Genomic DNA, 17,966 nt, shown 5'->3' on the forward strand with positions numbered 1-17,966 from the left:
ATGAATAGAAATAATATTAAGAGGACGTCACATGTATTGTCTACAACATACAAATGTACAATATTTATATGTATTTTTTTTTTATTATTAAATAATAACTGAATTACAATATTTCCTTGTAATAACAATAAACATCTTTGTATTTCTAAAGACAAATAACACAAAAAATATAAAACATAAAAATTATTTCTAAACTTTGAAACATAAAATTAAATAATAAATGAATCCAAATAAGTAATTGGACATACCAGTCTTTATTTTCCCACTAGAGATGGTCATTTTATAAAATATATAAAATAATAATAATAATAATAATACACATAATAAACTCACTGTTTAAAGTTGTCAACCCTTGAAAGACATATTATTACATTTCTTAATATAGCTGTATAATGTTTGTTCTAAATATGTACCTACTACAAAATAATTAGTTATTTGCAAATTTTTCTTTTTCTAAATGCAAAATGTCTTCTTGTAGTTGTAATTGTTTTTTTTTTTAATCCATTTCCATTTGTTTAGTTGCAAGTTCAGTATCTAGTATTTTAATTGTTATTTCAGCCGCTTGAAGTTCTAATTTTGCTTTTTTCATTTTTATATCTTGCAACTCTGACAAAAACTCATTTTTAGCTTCCACTTTATTCGTTCTTTTTTTTTTTAACTCTTGTAACCCTTCACAAACGGTTTTTTGTGTTGAATGATATTGTCCTTTAGGAGCAGTTACATTTTTACTATTTTTTTTTGCTGATGTTTGATCTGGAATAGTGTTGGATGGTTTTGATTTTAGCATAACACTTGCATTTGATGTAACTGTTTCGCATTTTTCGTTTGATAAAATCTTACCTAAAGGATAATTTATAAATGAACATAGACATAAGACATAACTAATATCTGTGTTTATGTTACCTATAACTATTATGTGATTGCTTACCCCAGTTGATTTGTTGAGTACCAGCATATGTTAAATCTTCTAAAGAAACATTAAACTCATCCATTTCTTCATTGTCGAAAGTAATAACTTCTACATTATCCATACTATAATTGTCATCCTGGATATTTTTGAAATGGTCTGTATTATGGTTTTCTATCAGTTCTAGAATTAGTTGTTTAACAAAAGTTATATTTTCAATTTAGTCTATGTAAATTATAATAATAGCCAATGTTCAACCTGTATAGCTAAAATCATTGTCGTGTGGATTCACAAGAGGTTCTATTCGGTCACCTATAATTCCCAAAACCTGTTCACTGACACCTGACATTGTTTTTGAGTACTTTCCACCCCCAGTTTTATATCTTTCAACCTGCATTTATTAAATACCATAATTATTATTTTATTTTAATATTACAAACCAAATTAAGTAATACTTTATCATTTTTATTTTCTTTTTTTGCCGTTTTGTTCAAATTTTCATGAATTTGCTTGATTTCATCAACTGTTTTAAAACCAGATGTTTGATGAAGATTGTATGTTTCTGTAATATTTGACCATACTTCATCTAGTTGATACGGACGACTATTTAACTAAGTAAACATGAAACATTATAATCAACTGCTTTGCGTAATTTTAAAACTTATTTCAGATTAATGATGGATCAAGCAATTTAGCAATGCTGAACATACCTACATAAGGAATATACAATTAATTCCCAAAACATAATAGATATATGTTGCATGATATTGAAATTTTTAGATCAACCTAGTAATTAAATTGTTAAAATTCTATGTTTTTAGTTAATATATTTTATGTTTTTTGTTCAGTTATTTTATTATCTCCTAAAGATTACCAAATTTTGATTATTATTTTCATTCATAATAGGTATTAGGTATCATTAAAAAGTTGCTTATTTTATTTCTGCATTTATTCAGGTATTTATAATTGGATTAGAGTTTTTATGTAAGTTACCAAATTGTTTAGCAGATACTTATAACTTATCTGTTTTTATTTACATAATTTGTTTATAGAAAATAAAAGTTCCTGTGATATTTTTTTGCATTTAATAATTACTATTTACTATTTACTACTTACTATTTCTGAACGGCATGACTGTACTAAATCTACAATTACTAATTGGTCTTCATCAGTGATATCTTTCATACATTTATACATTGAAACCTATGTTTAAAACAGTAGTGGTTATTTTAAATATAATTTATATAAAATAAAAATTTACTTTATCAGAAATCAGTTCTTTTTTGGCTCGTCTCTTTGCCATATCATAAACATTTTTTAATTGAGTTACTGTTCTTTTTCCAGTTTCTGAGTTCTTGTTATTGTACTGACAAGTTATATACTCCCACGACTGGGTTTTCCTCTTTATGTTAATAGAATCAGTCTAAAATGCATATTCATTTTTAGTATGATTATCTCATTGCAATTTATAATTAACTATAAGGTTACCAGTCAAACACATACCTTAATATTTTCAATTACGTTCTTATGAGGAATTATTAATTCCATTAACATTTCCTTTTCTTTTTCGGTAAAGTTTTTATTTCTCAAACGTTTGATAGCCGAAGCGCCCGTAGCCATCATCAACGAATAAACACACGACGTGCCGTTTAATATAATATTATTATATAATAATATAGTAATATATAGTGATATTGTAAAAACGAAAAATATTAGCACAGAAAATGGTACAGTATACACGATGTTTGAATATTTTTCGAAAATATTTATAAATTATTAATTTACACTTGATAATATAATCAGCAATCATTGTAATCAAATTAAATGTGGTATAATTTATTTGGTAGTTATGGTTATCAATAAAATACAAAATAATAATAATCTTTTATGCAACTCATTTTTTTTTTTACAAGCCGTTAACGAGTTAACGAGTGATTAAGTTACAGGTCCGTTAAAACATTTACAGACTGGTCTTTATGCAACCGGCCCTAAGTATTGTAGTGATCTCTCACTATCGTTTATAAATGAGTGCTTGACATCTGCAGTTGGATCAAGTTGTCGAGAAAAGATTACGGGTTTTAAAAGTGAGACAAAGACACAATGTTAATACAAGAGTTTATTAAAATTAAAGTTATAATTTGTTACAATAAAACAAGTGTATAAGAATTTGAGGACAGCACGTTAAGTAGCTGCCCGAGAAAAAGTTAATCTAAAATTTGGACATAGACTAGCTCTATGTGGATGTGAAACTAATTCTAAAAATTAAGACGGACAGAGACCTGTATTTATATGGTTCTCTGTACCCCCTGGTTGTACATGATAGAGACTAGGAAATGGACAAAAAGGTGTGTTATAGAATGTTGTCATTGTAGCTACAAAAGTGGTTTTGCGCCCAAGACACTTAACCCTGGATCGGACTTGTTGTTGTGCTATTATACCAAGGCGTGCGCATCTATGATTTATGTGCATGGCTTGTTTGTCAAAAGGACAAGAAAAAGTTGTTTGTGGCTGTGTTTTCCCATACGCTTTGATTCTTGGAAATTGCCATCAAATTTAATTACGTATTGCTACGAGTATGATAATAAAATATTTAAATGTGAAGAACCTCGTAGTATATGTAAATGAGTTAAAATAGAAAAAATAGTGAGACGACTCCGTCGGCTTACTACAGTATCTTTAAAAATATATATTATTTGAAATATTTTTGAAACGTTTAGTTATCATCTTGAAAAATATATATTTTGTGAAATATATTTAAAACATTTAGTTATCATCTCAAAAAATATATACATTGTGAAATATATTTAAATCGTTTAGTTATCATTTTAACAAATATATTTTATATAGGTAAGTACTTAATTAATATATATATATATTACTAGCTGACCCCGTGCACTTCGTTGCCCGTTAAAAATGCAAATTCTATATAATATGATTCGAATTTTGATTAGTTTGTTATTAACTATTCGGTTTAACGGTGTTCAAAACTTAGACATTTTCATTGACTGTTTTGATTCTCAAAAATCTTGTGAAAGTACCACTTTAATATGCGAATTTTGAAAAATGCTTTCTTATTACACACTAAATTTGTGATACGATTTTACGAATGTACCGTGTAAATTGTAAGCATCGATCTATCATTGTTCAGGCTCTACGTTTGACAGTCAGTGAGTTACTCAAGTCATAATATTAGAGTTATTCTGCTTACCGTTGCCGTGAGACTCTCTTATGATTATGAGAGCAGTATATTATCATGTAGGCAATCCACACGTGGTGGATTGCGGACCCCGCGAGATGTGTATAAAAAGTTTATAATTTCTAACACTTAAGTTTCAAAGTTCTGTCATTTTTTTTTTACTACAGTGGGTAAAATACAATAATGTGCCATCTCGTGGTTTTTGTATTGTTGCCTGTTGGTAAAACAATAAAACTTAGTATAACTTGTTATGTTAGTCTATTGCTGTGAATTTGAAATTTACTGTGACAACGAATCATCAGTTCCAGAATATTATCGGCGCTCGCCACATATTATTAATAATAAATATTGAAAAAAAAACTATTCTATATTTTAAGTTGGACCATATTATAAATGGTTACCAAATTTTATCAAAATCCGTTCAGTAGTTTCGGAGTTTATCGCGAATATACATCGTGACACGAAATTTTTATATATATAGATATTATAATAACTATATAAAATGTTTGCCGTCACTATATATATATTATATTTTTTGGTTACTGGCCGTTATTATTATATTGAATCAGGACATATTTTGTACCGCAATAATCACATAAGAAAATGCGAAACTATATAGTTATTATTATTAGATGGAGTTTAGGCGTATATAAACTGCTGCAATTCTTGATTTTTATTTTAATGATTCCATCCCAACTAAATATTATAGTATAATAAATATTATATGACTCTAAATAAAATGTAGGTATTTAGATACAGGATGGTATTTATTATAGGTATAGTAGGTATACGTATATATTTACTACAATGCGAGTATGGTACACAATAATAATATAATATTATATATATACATTATATTAACTGATACTATGAAATAAATAATAATGATTCGTTAACGTCAATACGAAAATTCCCACACGTGACGCGTTGAGAGGTATCGAAATAGACTTATATAAGTCTATGGGGGGCCCGCATACAAAACAGTATAATAATTACCGGGACCCGTACTATTCGGGACAGATTTTATCAAGAAATAACTTTAACGAATGTATGATAATGTATTGGACACCATTTTTTGGGATTAATATTTGTAAGGATCCGTACTTTTCAGGACAAAATTTCTTTAATTAATTTCTTTACAGGATTGGTATACATATGAAAATTTTATTGCGGAATGATACTAATCGGAAAATTCAAAATATAATATATATTTTTATGGTTAACCGATGCTAACATGTTATTAACCAATGAAACAACTGCGGTATGTTATCATTTATCAGTGATATCCTTGATCTAAGGTGATATCATTAGGTATATTATTTAAATTACAAATTACTATGTCACGTAGCACAGATTTAATAATAATAGTAAAATAGGGAAACAAACAAATAAAAGAAACAACAGCAAATGTATATGATATTAAAGGGGAAATTAATATAATAATAATAATATTAAAGAAACTGTGTTTTCCTATAAGGATAATAATAACAATAATATAACCACCGGAGGTGCGGAGGCACAACTGCACAAAGAAAAAGTTATAACGACAAGGAAAAGTCCTCGTAAAAATATATACTTATAATCTTAATATATATATCAGATATAATATTCGACTGTCGCGACAGATGCGGTCTGATGATCGGCGGACGGAGACGAAGCGTAATGCGCGGTTAAAGACAGACAAAAACGCCGCCGAAGCCGGGAGCTTCGAGGCTCATCGCCGACTCAGAAACTGGTTCGATTAATCTCTCGGGTGTCCCGATTGATTATCGAACGAGTGGTGATACCTAGGCAAGGGTATCTAGCGGGTGAGATCGCGGTATTCGTGCGACACGACCGTGTCAACTATGTACAATTATTAATTATAATAATAATTATTTATTTTTGAACTATTAAAATAATCATTCAGACAGTTAGACTACTTAGACTAGAAATTAGTACTACAGTGAAACACTTGAAAATAGCGAATATCTCCCAATAACTTTCTACAATCTGAACTCACCAAGGAGCGAACGCCTCAGAATAATGGACAACATTTCAGCGACAGAGTGTCCGAAGAAGTGAGATTTCACAGATATGATTTTTATGTGTTTATCAATACTTTTATTACTTGTATAAGACAAGTAACATGTGTACTAGTAATAGGTGGCTTTTCTAGTATAACTTACAAGTTACAAGATGTTAGTTCTATACCACTACAGAATCCAGTAATAGCATTATTCCTTTAGTCTTATTAGTGTATTATGTTAAAAACAAGTAACTACATACAGCAGAATATTATTAATTTAAATATTTTGTAAGTCACCAGATAACTTTATACATTGGCACAACACTGATAATTAGTGGTTCATTATATTCAATGTTATTAACTCAATATACCAATAAATCAACAATCATTATTATACATTTTAAAATGGATATTATTTAATCAAATTACAAAACAATTAAATTATTTAGTATTGATGGTTCTCTTCTGTGCCAAGTTATCTGACTACGACTGTATAATGTCTCGGTTATTAACATTTTTTATGTACCTAAAAAATATACAATATGTTATAATAGGTTCATTTATTAATTTTACATAGGTAGGTCGTAGGTAGGTTAATAAAATTAAATAAATATCTACTAGTAAAACCTAAATAATTAATAATTGTATTTTAGGTACCAAATACTAACAATTTAACTATTGTTAAAGACATTTTATTAATTTTTGTCACTTTTAATTAAATCAATTATATGTTTAATTATATATTTTAAATAGTTATATATATGAAAGAAAAATGAATACAATATTAATAAATTATGGCTTTAAAAAGAATTTGTGAAATAGAATTACCACAGAATTTTTAGGTTTCACCTATTCTGTGTCATAACTAAAAAATAATCCTACCAACTAAACTTAATCATATACCTACTCTCATAACTAGAGTGAGAGGAACTCCACAAACTGGACAGTTATTTTGAATCCCTGCCAAACATGCTTCACTTCCACATAGAACTTTATGTCCGCAAGGGACTATAACATGTGTACTTTCTTCAGTACAAATTATACACGTTTGTTGGTTTAGTGGAAGTGGTTGCAATGGTTCATTACGATTATAATATACAAATGGTAAATGTTGTCTCTCTTCTTCCCTTTCTGCAGCTATTATTTCCCCGTATTCAATTTCAATCAGATCCAAATCTTCTGGAATTATATAGACATTTTCATTGTCTATAATAAAAATGTAATGCATCCAGTGGCGGATCCAGGGGAGGGGCACAGGGGCACGTGCCCCCCCTGTCAATTTTCTATCGACATTTTTTTTTATTTTAGTATGAATATCATATAAATAAAAAATATAGTTATAAATAAGAATAATACTACATAGTAACTATTAGTAAAATCATTAATTAGGTACATTTAAACTGATAAAAGGAGTTACAGCTTAGTATCTTATCGTTCTCTATTTATATCTATTAGGCCCGGAGCACACGTCTTGTATTATCTTAACGCACGACACCGCTGCGACGCCGCGACAACGACGTGGTATAGGTACTTACAATTTAGTTTCGTACTGACCGTACTGCACACAAGCACACAGCATTGTTATAACAGTTATTTTTATAAAATAATAGTGTAATTGTGAAATTCCTACAGACGAAGAGCTACGCTTCAACGCTAAATGTAAGATTACATTTTTTAATTTCATAACAATACAACCAAAATTGGCACTATTAAACCATTTATTAACTTATTGAAATATGTTTTTTTTCGCAAGTGCTGATTAATCGCATATTTTTACGGTTATATTTATTGACACTTATACCCAGTGGTGGCTCGTGGTTCTACATTTATTAAAAATACAAATTTTTAAATGGTAAAATAGCTAGGATATGATTTATTGTGTGCTAACAATTAAAATAAAATTTGTTTCCATCATATACCAAGAGTATAATGGATAATGCTCACACGAGCATTCAGCAATAACTCTGAATACGTAGTACGTACATTATAAGCGAAGGCGTTGCGATAGTGTGCGTGTGATTACGTTTAAGCTGCGATCTTATTTTAAAGTTGTGGACGACAGGCAGCGTCGTCTATACGGTAAAATATACTACTATATTGGGTAGTTTATTTCTATTTTTTTAAATTAACTGCGTGTACGCTCGTCGTTGTCGGCTGTTAATCGTACCATCAGCACCCACAAGGTGCCACTTATACCTACCTATTCCTATATTATTTGTAAATTGTTAAGTATTTGTTATATATAATATGTTCTGCTGTTAATCATATCTATAGAAAACTACCAAGTTATTAATTTAAAAATAGTTTATTCAAATTGTAATTTTCTTTCATACATTCGTTATCCTTATTTGTATTTTTTAGATTTATTTTTATTTGGGATTAAAACTTACAATACGTATAAATCCAAATCATGGAGAAGAAACGTCAAAATACAAATATATTAACGTTTTTTAAAAAAACAAAATTAGATGACAATATTGTAAACAAAAAGTCTGAAAATGAAATTATGCTCCAAAATGAAGTGGATCAATCCAACTCAATTCATTCCCCTGCTACTGAAATTTCAAATACAAGAGATATTGGTAACTATGTAGTTTTAAATTTGATAAAATAAAAGACGACGAACTTTATGATGTACTACGTGATCCGTGGGTTCCACATGAAAATTTTATTTTTCCTCTAATTTCTCAAGGAGATAAAAATCGTTCCTTTAAACTTCACTGGATAAACGAGTATCCCTGGTTGTCTTATAGCCAAAAACTCGGAGGAGCTTTTTGTAGAATATGTGTTTTATTTGGAAGCGATGAGGGAGGTCGTAGTCGTGTAAAACTAGGAAAATTAGTTACAATACCATTATCTCTTTACAAAAAAGCAAAAGAAAATTTTAAGGCCCATCAAAATAATGACTACCATAAGAATTGTGTTTTTTAAATCTGATAATTTCATAAGTGTTATGAATGGCAAAATACAAAATATAGAAACAACATTAGACACTGTTATGACACGTAAAGTTGAACAAAATAGGCAAAAATTAATCCCTATTATTGAAACCATACTATTTTGTGGCCTACAAATATATCCTTACGTGGTCATAGAGATGATGGTTCTATATATTCTGTTGATGACTATAACAAAAACCAAAAAGGAAATTTTAAAGCTTTATTAGAATTTCGTATTAACGCTGGAGATCAAATTCTAAAAGAGCATTTCAGATCTGCAACAAAAAATACTACCTATATAAGTAAGACGACGCAAAATGATTTAATTGATTGCTGTGGAAATGTTATAAGTGATAAAATAATTAAAAAAGTTCATCTTTCAAAGTTTTATAGTATTTTAGCTGATGAGACGACTGACGTAAGTATTTCTGAACAATTTTCATTTTGTGTTCGGTATTTTGATTCAAACACATGCTCAGTACGGGAACATTTTCTTGGATTTACAAAGGTTGAACATGTAACTGGTGAATATTTAGCTGACACCATTTTACAAATATTAAAAGAAAAAAATTTAGATCTTGCTCTACTTCGAGGACAAGGATATGATGGTGCTGCGAATATGAGTGGTGCGTTTAAAGGAGTACAATCTCGAATTGCAAGTTTACAGCCTCTTGCATTCTATACTCATTGTGCTAACCACAGATTAAATTTAGTGCTCAGTAAAGCAAGCACTGTACCTTCAATTCGCAACACAGTCGGAATAATAACTAATATTTATAACTTCTTAAGGGATTCTGCTTTAAGAACTCAACTTTTGAATGAAAAAATTACAGAACTTTTTCCACATCAAAAAGCAGTAAAAGCTAAAAAGTTGTGTGAAACACGTTGGGTTGAAAGACATGATGGAATTTTACATTTTTTGGAAATATTACCAGCTATAATAGTTACATTAGACGAATTAAGCCTTAGCAACCATACAGGAAGCAATGCACAATCTCTATCTGCAGCTATTTGTAAATTTGAATTTTTGATTTCCTTAAAAATATTAACAACATTTTTAGCCATAACACTTCCACTATCAATTCAGTTACAGAGTATTAATATTGACTATACACAATCGATAGAAATGATCAACAATGTTAAAAATGTATTAGCTACCATAAGAGAAAATTCAAAAACAGAATTTAAAAATATTTTTGAAGAAACAACATTAATTGCAGGAAAAATGGACGTTGATATAAGGATTCCAAGAGTAACAAAAACACAATGTCATCGTGCAAATGCTCAGCCCCAATCAACTGATTTATCTGAATTCTACCACGTTAACTATTTTCTACCTTATTTGGATTATCTCATGTCAGAACTAAATTCACGTTTTAATGAAAATAATGATTCAGTTATTTCTAATTTAAAATTAATCATTCCTAAATATTATTTTACATATGAAAATTCAGACGATAAAATATTGAATGCGGCTCAGATATATGAAGTAGATTTACCTCATAGTATTGAAGCACTACGTGGTGAGTTAAATTTATGGAAACAATTTTGGAAAAATAAACCAGGAAAGGCTGATTCTTCAATGGAAGCTTTTAAATATGCATCTATGTTTCCTAACATTAAATGTCTTTTAACAATTCTTAGTGTCATACCTATAACAACAGCAAGTGCTGAAAGGTCATTTAGTTCTTTAAAAAGAATTAAAACTTACCTACGATCGACAATGGGCCAGGAAAGACTTAACGGCTTAGCAATGTTGCATATAAATAAAGATATTCAAGTAAAACCGGAAGAAGTATTAGATGTGTTTGCTAAAAAACATAAACGAAAACTTCAATTCGACCTATGAGGCAATATGAGAACCTATACAAATATTTTTACTTATTTACTTATTAATGGCTACATATATGTATAAATTATTATTATGGTGTGTGATATTTTGTAATCAACATTCTTATTATTATTATTATTACCAATTTTTTTTTAAAAATAAGAGTATGTATTATTAATTATATCATTAAAGAATCATTATACAATTTATATGTGCCCCCCCTATCAAAATATCCAAGATCCGCCCCTGAATGCATCACTAACAAGTTTTATATTTTGAAATGAATATATTAAAATTATACCTTCCAAAACAAGTGGTTCTTGTGTTGCTGATCAGATACATAACTTAAAATATCTACATCATTTGAATCTATAAAAAATTATATTTCATTAAAATTATGATATGAAATATTACATATACATTAAACATCATTACAAATTGATAAATTAATTATTTTACTTTATAATAAAATTCCATTTTTTAAATAATAAGATTATTTAAACTTGTATTTTACCATTGCTATAATTTGAAATATTATTAAAATCAACTACAAAAATCTCTGGATCATCTTGTTGTACATCATCTTCAGGTTCAGTTATATAATTCTGCACTATATTATTAAGAATATGTTCATTTGTCATATTATTATCCCTGGCTATAGCATCATCGTCACCATCGTCATTTTCAGATGTAACATCTATACATATTTTATATTATACTAGATGTGCCTCGCTCTGCTGTGAAATTCGGTCTAAGTGAAATTCGGTCTAAGTGAAATTCGGTCTAAGTGAAATTCGGTCTAAGTGAAATTCGGGCTAAGTGAAATTCGGTCTAAGTGATATTCGCTCTAAGTGAGTACCCTAGGTCGGAGACGGGACTGTAAAGAAAATATCGTAAAAAGTCTAGTAGTCACAATTTTAGTTAACCTAACCTCCGGTGGTTTGAAAGGAGCCGATGGGGTCCTAACCTAACCTTCGAGGGGGTCGGTGTGCCTCGATTTCTGGGCTGGTGGAAGCCGCCTTCGGCGCCTTCGAGGGGGTCGTATAAAAATCGTGTTATCAGGAATTCGGTCGGAAATTGTAATCGGGTGTCTAGAAAAGAAATCATACACTAAAAAAGTAAGAAAAGTACTGTAAGTAAATAAATAAAAACGAAAAATGGTAATTGAGTGTCTAGCTATCAGTCCTAAACTGGTGTAATACCGTTTCCCATTGCATGACCTGTTCTTTTTGTATATAAAAAAATGTATTTAGCGAAAATGATAGTCGAGTGTCTAGCTATCAATCATCACATCACGTGATGCCTGCGCCTCCGACGTCGAAATCTAATGTTGTATTGTAGGATTATAAGTATAAAGTCGAATAACATATTGTGAGCATTCAAGTCGAGTTGTCAGTTATCATTGGGAAAAATCGAATTAAACGCCATTAAACCCACCCACCACGTAGGCAATCCGACTGCGTCGGATTGCGGACAATGCGTGAATAGTAGGTTTATAATGCCAATATAGTATAATATGAACAATCTGATACCGTGTTCCGTCGCATGCCTGGTTCTTTTTTTCATATTATAAAATTTATTTAGTGAAAATGGTAGTTGAATGTCTAGCTATCAGTCATCATAATATGATGTAAATTGATGTCCGAAAGTTAGATCCATAATTGTCATACTTCCTAATGTCAAAGTTCAGATGTTGTTTTTGATATATAAGAAACTATAAAACATATCAGATGTCATAAAAATTGAAAACATAAAAATTCAAAATGTACTCCATTAACGCGTTGTAGTACTACACTTTATATTATACTAATAATAATCGTAATAATATGATATTAAAAAAAATCGTAGACGTATGTATTTTATAGCAATAGCTTTAATTTTCAAAATTCAAATTAAAAAATCAAAAAATAACTTGAAAAGAATGCAATAAATTTAGAGCATTCGCGGGTGGCCGTGTATATCAAATCGCCGCAGTAGGATCGATTATAATATGTATTATGAAGTAAAATTAAAATTGGCATTAGTTACAATGAATACAACAATAAGTATTATTTGAGTTGACTTTTCTACAATTTTAATTAATTTTTTTATTTTTTATTGTAGGTATTTGAAATATTTGAAATTTGAATTCAGAATAATTTTGAAACGCAAAAGAATTACACGATAGAATAGAAATTAAGTATTTGAGGGGGGGTCTAGCAATCAGTCATCACCTAAAGTAAATCTTTGTAATATGTACTTTTAAATACATCATCATTTACATAATAAATTGTAAAATAATGTAATAATACATTATGTGCGTCATTAAAGGCATTTTTTCCATATACGTTTTTCAATTTTAATTTAAAAATTGTTTTGAAATTTTAAAAATACATAAGGTATATATTAGGTTATATTAGGTTTATTAGGTTGCTATATCACACGTGATAAATATAAAAACTGGGTAGGTAAATATTTAACCCATCTTTGAAATCCTTTATTGTACCAATATTTTACATAATTGACCAGCGTCGTGTATTCGTTATATAGTCAGTATTATTAATATATGTGAAGGAAAGATAAATAAAATAAAGAATATTAACAACAAACAGAAAATAATCGTTTGATAATTATAATTTATAGCTCAGCATTAATGAAATATAATAAGTTGTTAAATAAAAATTAGACAATTTATTGTAATAAATGTATTGGTTTATTCAGAACCAATTTAAGAGCAATAATGCTTTGTAAGTGTAAATATGAATGAGTATGTATAATGTTCAGATAACTGGTTTACATTAAACCAGCATTTTAAGCATAACGTCTCATAATATAAGCTAAAAAAAAATACAGTAGTACAAAAAATCACGGTGCTTAGATGACAGATGTGGTATATTGTGCAATTGCATCTTATTATTATACGTATTTGTGTCTATGATATCGGTGTTCTAATACATAATATATGTATTTAAGGGGTTCAATGAGGTATTATTTTTCTACGAATACAAAATATATACCTAATAAGCAAAATTTATAAATACTTTCGCATATTTAAAGTTGTACGTATTTAACAATAATACGCCGACTGTGGAAGTGAAGGCGTATAGTAATGATGGGTACCTACACTAATAATTAATAAATACTAACTTTGTATTGAGTATAACGAATTTACCAACAATAAATAGATTTACAATTCGTCAAATCGAAATCTTATCGACGATAAGATAGTAGGTATTACTATACCCAAAGATTAAATCTAACACGGCCGCCGTCGACGTCCAATTAATATCGGACTGCGAAGATGACAATATAATATATTATATAAACATAATATAAACGCCGCTTAAAAATAAAATCGAAATCTCCTTTTTTTTTTAATGTTTAATAACAATTGCATTTCATCGGTGTGCAAAAACTCGAGATAAACCTGTACGTATATAATACAAACACGAAAAACACGTCGAAAATCGGTATTGAATAACCAATCCGCCTAAAATATATAATTACCCATGTATACAATATTGCCGAGTTCGAAAAATAATAAATATACATAAATAGCGTATAGGTAGTAAATAAATGGGAAACTATAAAATATGTAATATTCCAGTAATATACGTAGGTATGTATAATAATATATTATTAAACGGTGTTTAACTCTCGACAATCAAACGAAAAAACGAAAAAAAATCGGAAAAAAATGCAAAAAATCGACAGCGTCCGGGCGGCCGTGCGTTTCAAAGCGCCGCCGTCGGATCGACGACGTGACCGCCGGAGCGGGATTCGAACCTGCCTACCCTAGCACGAGGACCTATCGCCTACACCTATCGACTACACTTTGAGATGGGAAATCGAGTCGAACGTCGAGCTCTTAAGCCGTTTCCAAACCGCAGAGAACACCGCATTAATCGCATCGATTCGCAGTCTCCGTCCATAGCGATTCCGTTAACGATCGTAAAAGAAGAATCGCTGTCGTCATCGTACGTACGACGACTGTTTAACAGACGCGCGCGCTATTCCGACGTACCTCTCGCGGTTCGAAAATCAAACACAAACGCCCGTCGTCAAGACCAATAACGTAGTTTATGTCGCGGAAACCGAAACGCGCACATGAGAATCTCCGTGTTTAAAACACGCGTACGATCAAATATCGAGTCTCCGTATTATATCACGCACGGGTACGATGAACAGTGATATATTTTACGCGTAAACCCGCTCCGAGCTCACAAGAGCGCGCGTCGTTATAGACCAATACATGAGACAACAGCATTGAGATAATATTATTATCGCTGTCGAGAACGTTTTAAAGACGTTCACTGTCGAGCTACAATAACAATATACGTATTTAAGGCGGGAAAAGGTCGAGAAACGGAAAAAAGGTAGAAAAAAAAACGGAGCGGCGGCGGCGGACGACGTTTTCGAAAACGGCGCGGCGGAACGGAATTTTGTGATTGGTAATTGTCTATAATACGGGTGGCGCCGCGGCGGCGGAAAGACGAACCGCTTCACGCTTTATTATATAAGGAGATTATTAACAATAGTAATAAATAATATTAGTGTATTTCACTAGGCACAAATTTGTGGGATCAAATATACCTCCTACCACATTTATCTGCCAATTAAGCTCTTCTCTTAAATATCTTTCTGTTGTGTGACAACACTGTAAAAGGAACTCATTCACTCTTAAAATACCTAGGTCTAATTGAAATGAAGCAATACTAATCCGTTGTGAATTTGCTATGTATTTTACTTTTATTGGCCGAGTTACTGAATGCCCTTGTTCTAATTGACCAATTATAATGTGCGATTTCTTACTTAATTCATTTAAATGCGCTATAAACAATGAAAAAAAAACAGAAGTTACATATTACTTAATAAGTATTAGGTAACATATTTAATGAATTTTAAAAAAATTAATAAAATAATTAATAGGTAATAGGTATATGTTTAGTATGAACTTAACTCAGATTTCACTAATTAAATTCTATACATTTCATATAGTAAATTACATTATTTAACAAAAGCTTTTATAATTAAAAAATTGGAATTTAGTCTATATACTCACTCAAAAATATCCAAAGATTTGGATGCACTTGAAATTTGTCTTTTAAACGTCCATGGAACGATTCAATATTATTATTGGTACGTCTTGCTATTCCATGAACCGAGAACAAATAGTTACCTCCATTTTGATTATTTAACTACCTAATACCTGAAACAAAACAACATAAATTTAATTTAAAATATGTTATTTATTTATTAACATGATATTATACACATTGGTGGCATACCTTGAAAAATAATTAAAGAATGGTGACATATCCATGAATATATTATTGTCCCTAGCATACTGGCGAATTACTGTATACCCTTCGTCTATTTTATTATTAGTTAATAATGCCAATGCAGAAAACATCTGCACACAACTTTGTGCATTTAAATTTGATTTAACAAAGCTCGTTAGTCCTCTTTTTCTGATATTTTTTACTAATGCCTGAAATAGCAAGTGAGAATAAATAATGCTGTTTAAGTTTTACCATACAACCAAAATAAAATAAATCTACTTGAATAATTTAAACTTTAGTAAAATATTATTTATTCATTAATTATTTAATCCCCTCCCCAATTAATACATTCAATACCAGTAGTAATTATGAAAAAAAAAATTTGTAACTATTATTCTGTATTAAAACAATTTTTATATAAATTGTATTGTAAAAATACTGCATGTCACATAAATCACAATAGATGATATTGTGTTTTATTATAACTTTGTAACTTAATTCAAAATACAATTATATGAAAAACAAACTGTTCAGATGCATAATGTATATTACCAATAAGGATCCCCCTTTTTAGTCTAATGTATTACATTAACTATATAACAACTTTGTAGATTATGTTTTTTTCTTTTTTACATTATTATTATTATTTGTATTACTTATTCTTTACTTAAGAGGAAGCTACTCCTGCATGTGTTGTCTCTGTCTTACAAATGCATAACATAGACATTTAAGTTATATGTTCTGAATACTTTATTTAACTCAATTATGATTAATATTTAATATAAGAGAAATTTGACTTATTATCAAATTTAGTAGACCTCATAGGTATTTTTTTTAGATTTTAATTTTTTTAAATTGAAAATTGTTTGTGCATTTTAAAATACTCATAACTTGCTTTAAAATTAAAACACAAAAATCCCTAATAGTCTAATTTCTAAATTTGATAATAAGTCAATTCATTGCAGTATTAATTATAACTAAGTTGAATGGATTATTCAGAATGTCCAATATTCCATATTTCCTGTTTGTAAGACAAAGTCAGCGCATGCAGGTGTAGCATCATCTTAAACCGTAAATGTATTAGGTACCTTTTTATATTTAAAAGGCACCATAAATTAATTTAATAGGAATGAAATGAAAAAAGCACAAGAGATAGTGGTTGAAGATAAAGAACAAGAGAATATATTTTTAGTGGAATCTGTACATAAGTTATGATCTATTAAAAATGAATGGTGTAAAACGTTAAAGATTAATGCTAAAAATATCAATTTTAAATTGTATAGTGGAGCTGAGATAAATACACTATCAGAAGTGGATTGTATAAATCTTGATTTAAAAGAACTAATTAGAACTACAAGAGTTACACTAGAAGTATATAGTGGATTTAAAATGAAACCCATAGGTGAAATTAAGACTGTTTTAACGTTAGGCGATAAAAATGTAGAGACAGAATTCATTATAATTGGTAAAGCTTATAATAGTAAATCGATAATTGGTCTACCTATGCTTACAGAATTTAAATTATTAAGTAGTGTAGATTTTATTATAACAAAGAATAAGGAGTCTGGAGAAGATGATTTTATTAAAAGGAACATTGATGTGTTTGAAGGAATAGGTTGTTTCCCAGATGTATGTAAACTGGAATTAAAAAAAGGAGTAATACCTAAAACAAGTGTGGCAAGGAGAGTTCCAATTAAGATCAGAAGATCAGGGATAGGTTGAAATTGAAATTAGAAGAACTTGTAAGAAAAGAAATTATACTTCTATGGATGAGCCAAGTGAATGGGTAAACAATTTGGTAGTGGTACAAAAACAAGATTTATC

The 17,966-nt window shown here is 29.5% G+C and overlaps 3 protein-coding genes across 3 annotated transcripts; 1 reads left to right on the forward strand and 2 right to left on the reverse strand.

The window, feature by feature from the left end:
* Positions 1-496: 496 nt before the first annotated feature.
* LOC126555222 (uncharacterized) lies at positions 497-2,461 on the reverse strand. Its single transcript, XM_050210178.1, has 7 exons — positions 2,411-2,461; positions 2,169-2,330; positions 2,024-2,110; positions 1,363-1,518; positions 1,166-1,298; positions 929-1,090; positions 497-840 (listed from the first exon to the last, which is right to left on the reverse strand). The coding sequence occupies exons 1-7, from the start codon at positions 2,459-2,461 to the stop codon at positions 497-499; spliced, it is 1,095 nt and encodes a 364-aa protein (XP_050066135.1).
* Positions 2,462-8,617: 6,156 nt separating this feature from the next.
* Positions 8,618-10,899, forward strand: LOC126555223 (52 kDa repressor of the inhibitor of the protein kinase-like). The gene is made up of 4 exons (XM_050210179.1): positions 8,618-8,693; positions 9,530-10,063; positions 10,112-10,423; positions 10,505-10,899. The coding sequence occupies exons 1-4, from the start codon at positions 8,618-8,620 to the stop codon at positions 10,897-10,899; spliced, it is 1,317 nt and encodes a 438-aa protein (XP_050066136.1).
* Positions 10,900-11,378: 479 nt separating this feature from the next.
* LOC126555224 (uncharacterized) lies at positions 11,379-16,384 on the reverse strand (the record flags this gene model as incomplete). The annotated part of the gene is made up of 4 exons (XM_050210180.1): positions 11,379-11,578; positions 15,454-15,690; positions 15,923-16,058; positions 16,136-16,384. Coding segments are annotated over 4 exons (822 nt in total), but the record flags the coding sequence as incomplete, so codon positions are not given.
* Positions 16,385-17,966: the final 1,582 nt, after the last annotated feature.

This window comes from Aphis gossypii, unplaced genomic scaffold (genome assembly GCF_020184175.1).
Source record: "Aphis gossypii isolate Hap1 unplaced genomic scaffold, ASM2018417v2 Contig00756, whole genome shotgun sequence".
Taxonomy (NCBI): Eukaryota; Metazoa; Arthropoda; class Insecta; order Hemiptera; family Aphididae; genus Aphis; species Aphis gossypii.

Excerpts from the sequence above, each read along its gene's own strand:
- LOC126555222 (XM_050210178.1), bottom strand. The coding sequence starts at position 2,461 with ATGTTAATGGAATTAATAATTCCTCATAAGAACGTAATTGAAAATATT. Across the intron at positions 2,331-2,410 it reads ACGTAATTGAAAATATTAAG|ACTGATTCTATTAACATAAA; the intron begins GTATGTGTTTGA and ends TATGCATTTTAG. Across the intron at positions 841-928 it reads TACTCAACAAATCAACTGGG|GTAAGATTTTATCAAACGAA; the intron begins GTAAGCAATCAC and ends ATTATCCTTTAG.
- LOC126555223 (XM_050210179.1), top strand. The coding sequence starts at position 8,618 with ATGCTCCAAAATGAAGTGGATCAATCCAACTCAATTCATTCCCCTGCT. Across the intron at positions 8,694-9,529 it reads TTCAAATACAAGAGATATTG|TACGGGAACATTTTCTTGGA; the intron begins GTAACTATGTAG and ends ACACATGCTCAG. Across the intron at positions 10,424-10,504 it reads CATGTCAGAACTAAATTCAC|ACGATAAAATATTGAATGCG; the intron begins GTTTTAATGAAA and ends ATGAAAATTCAG.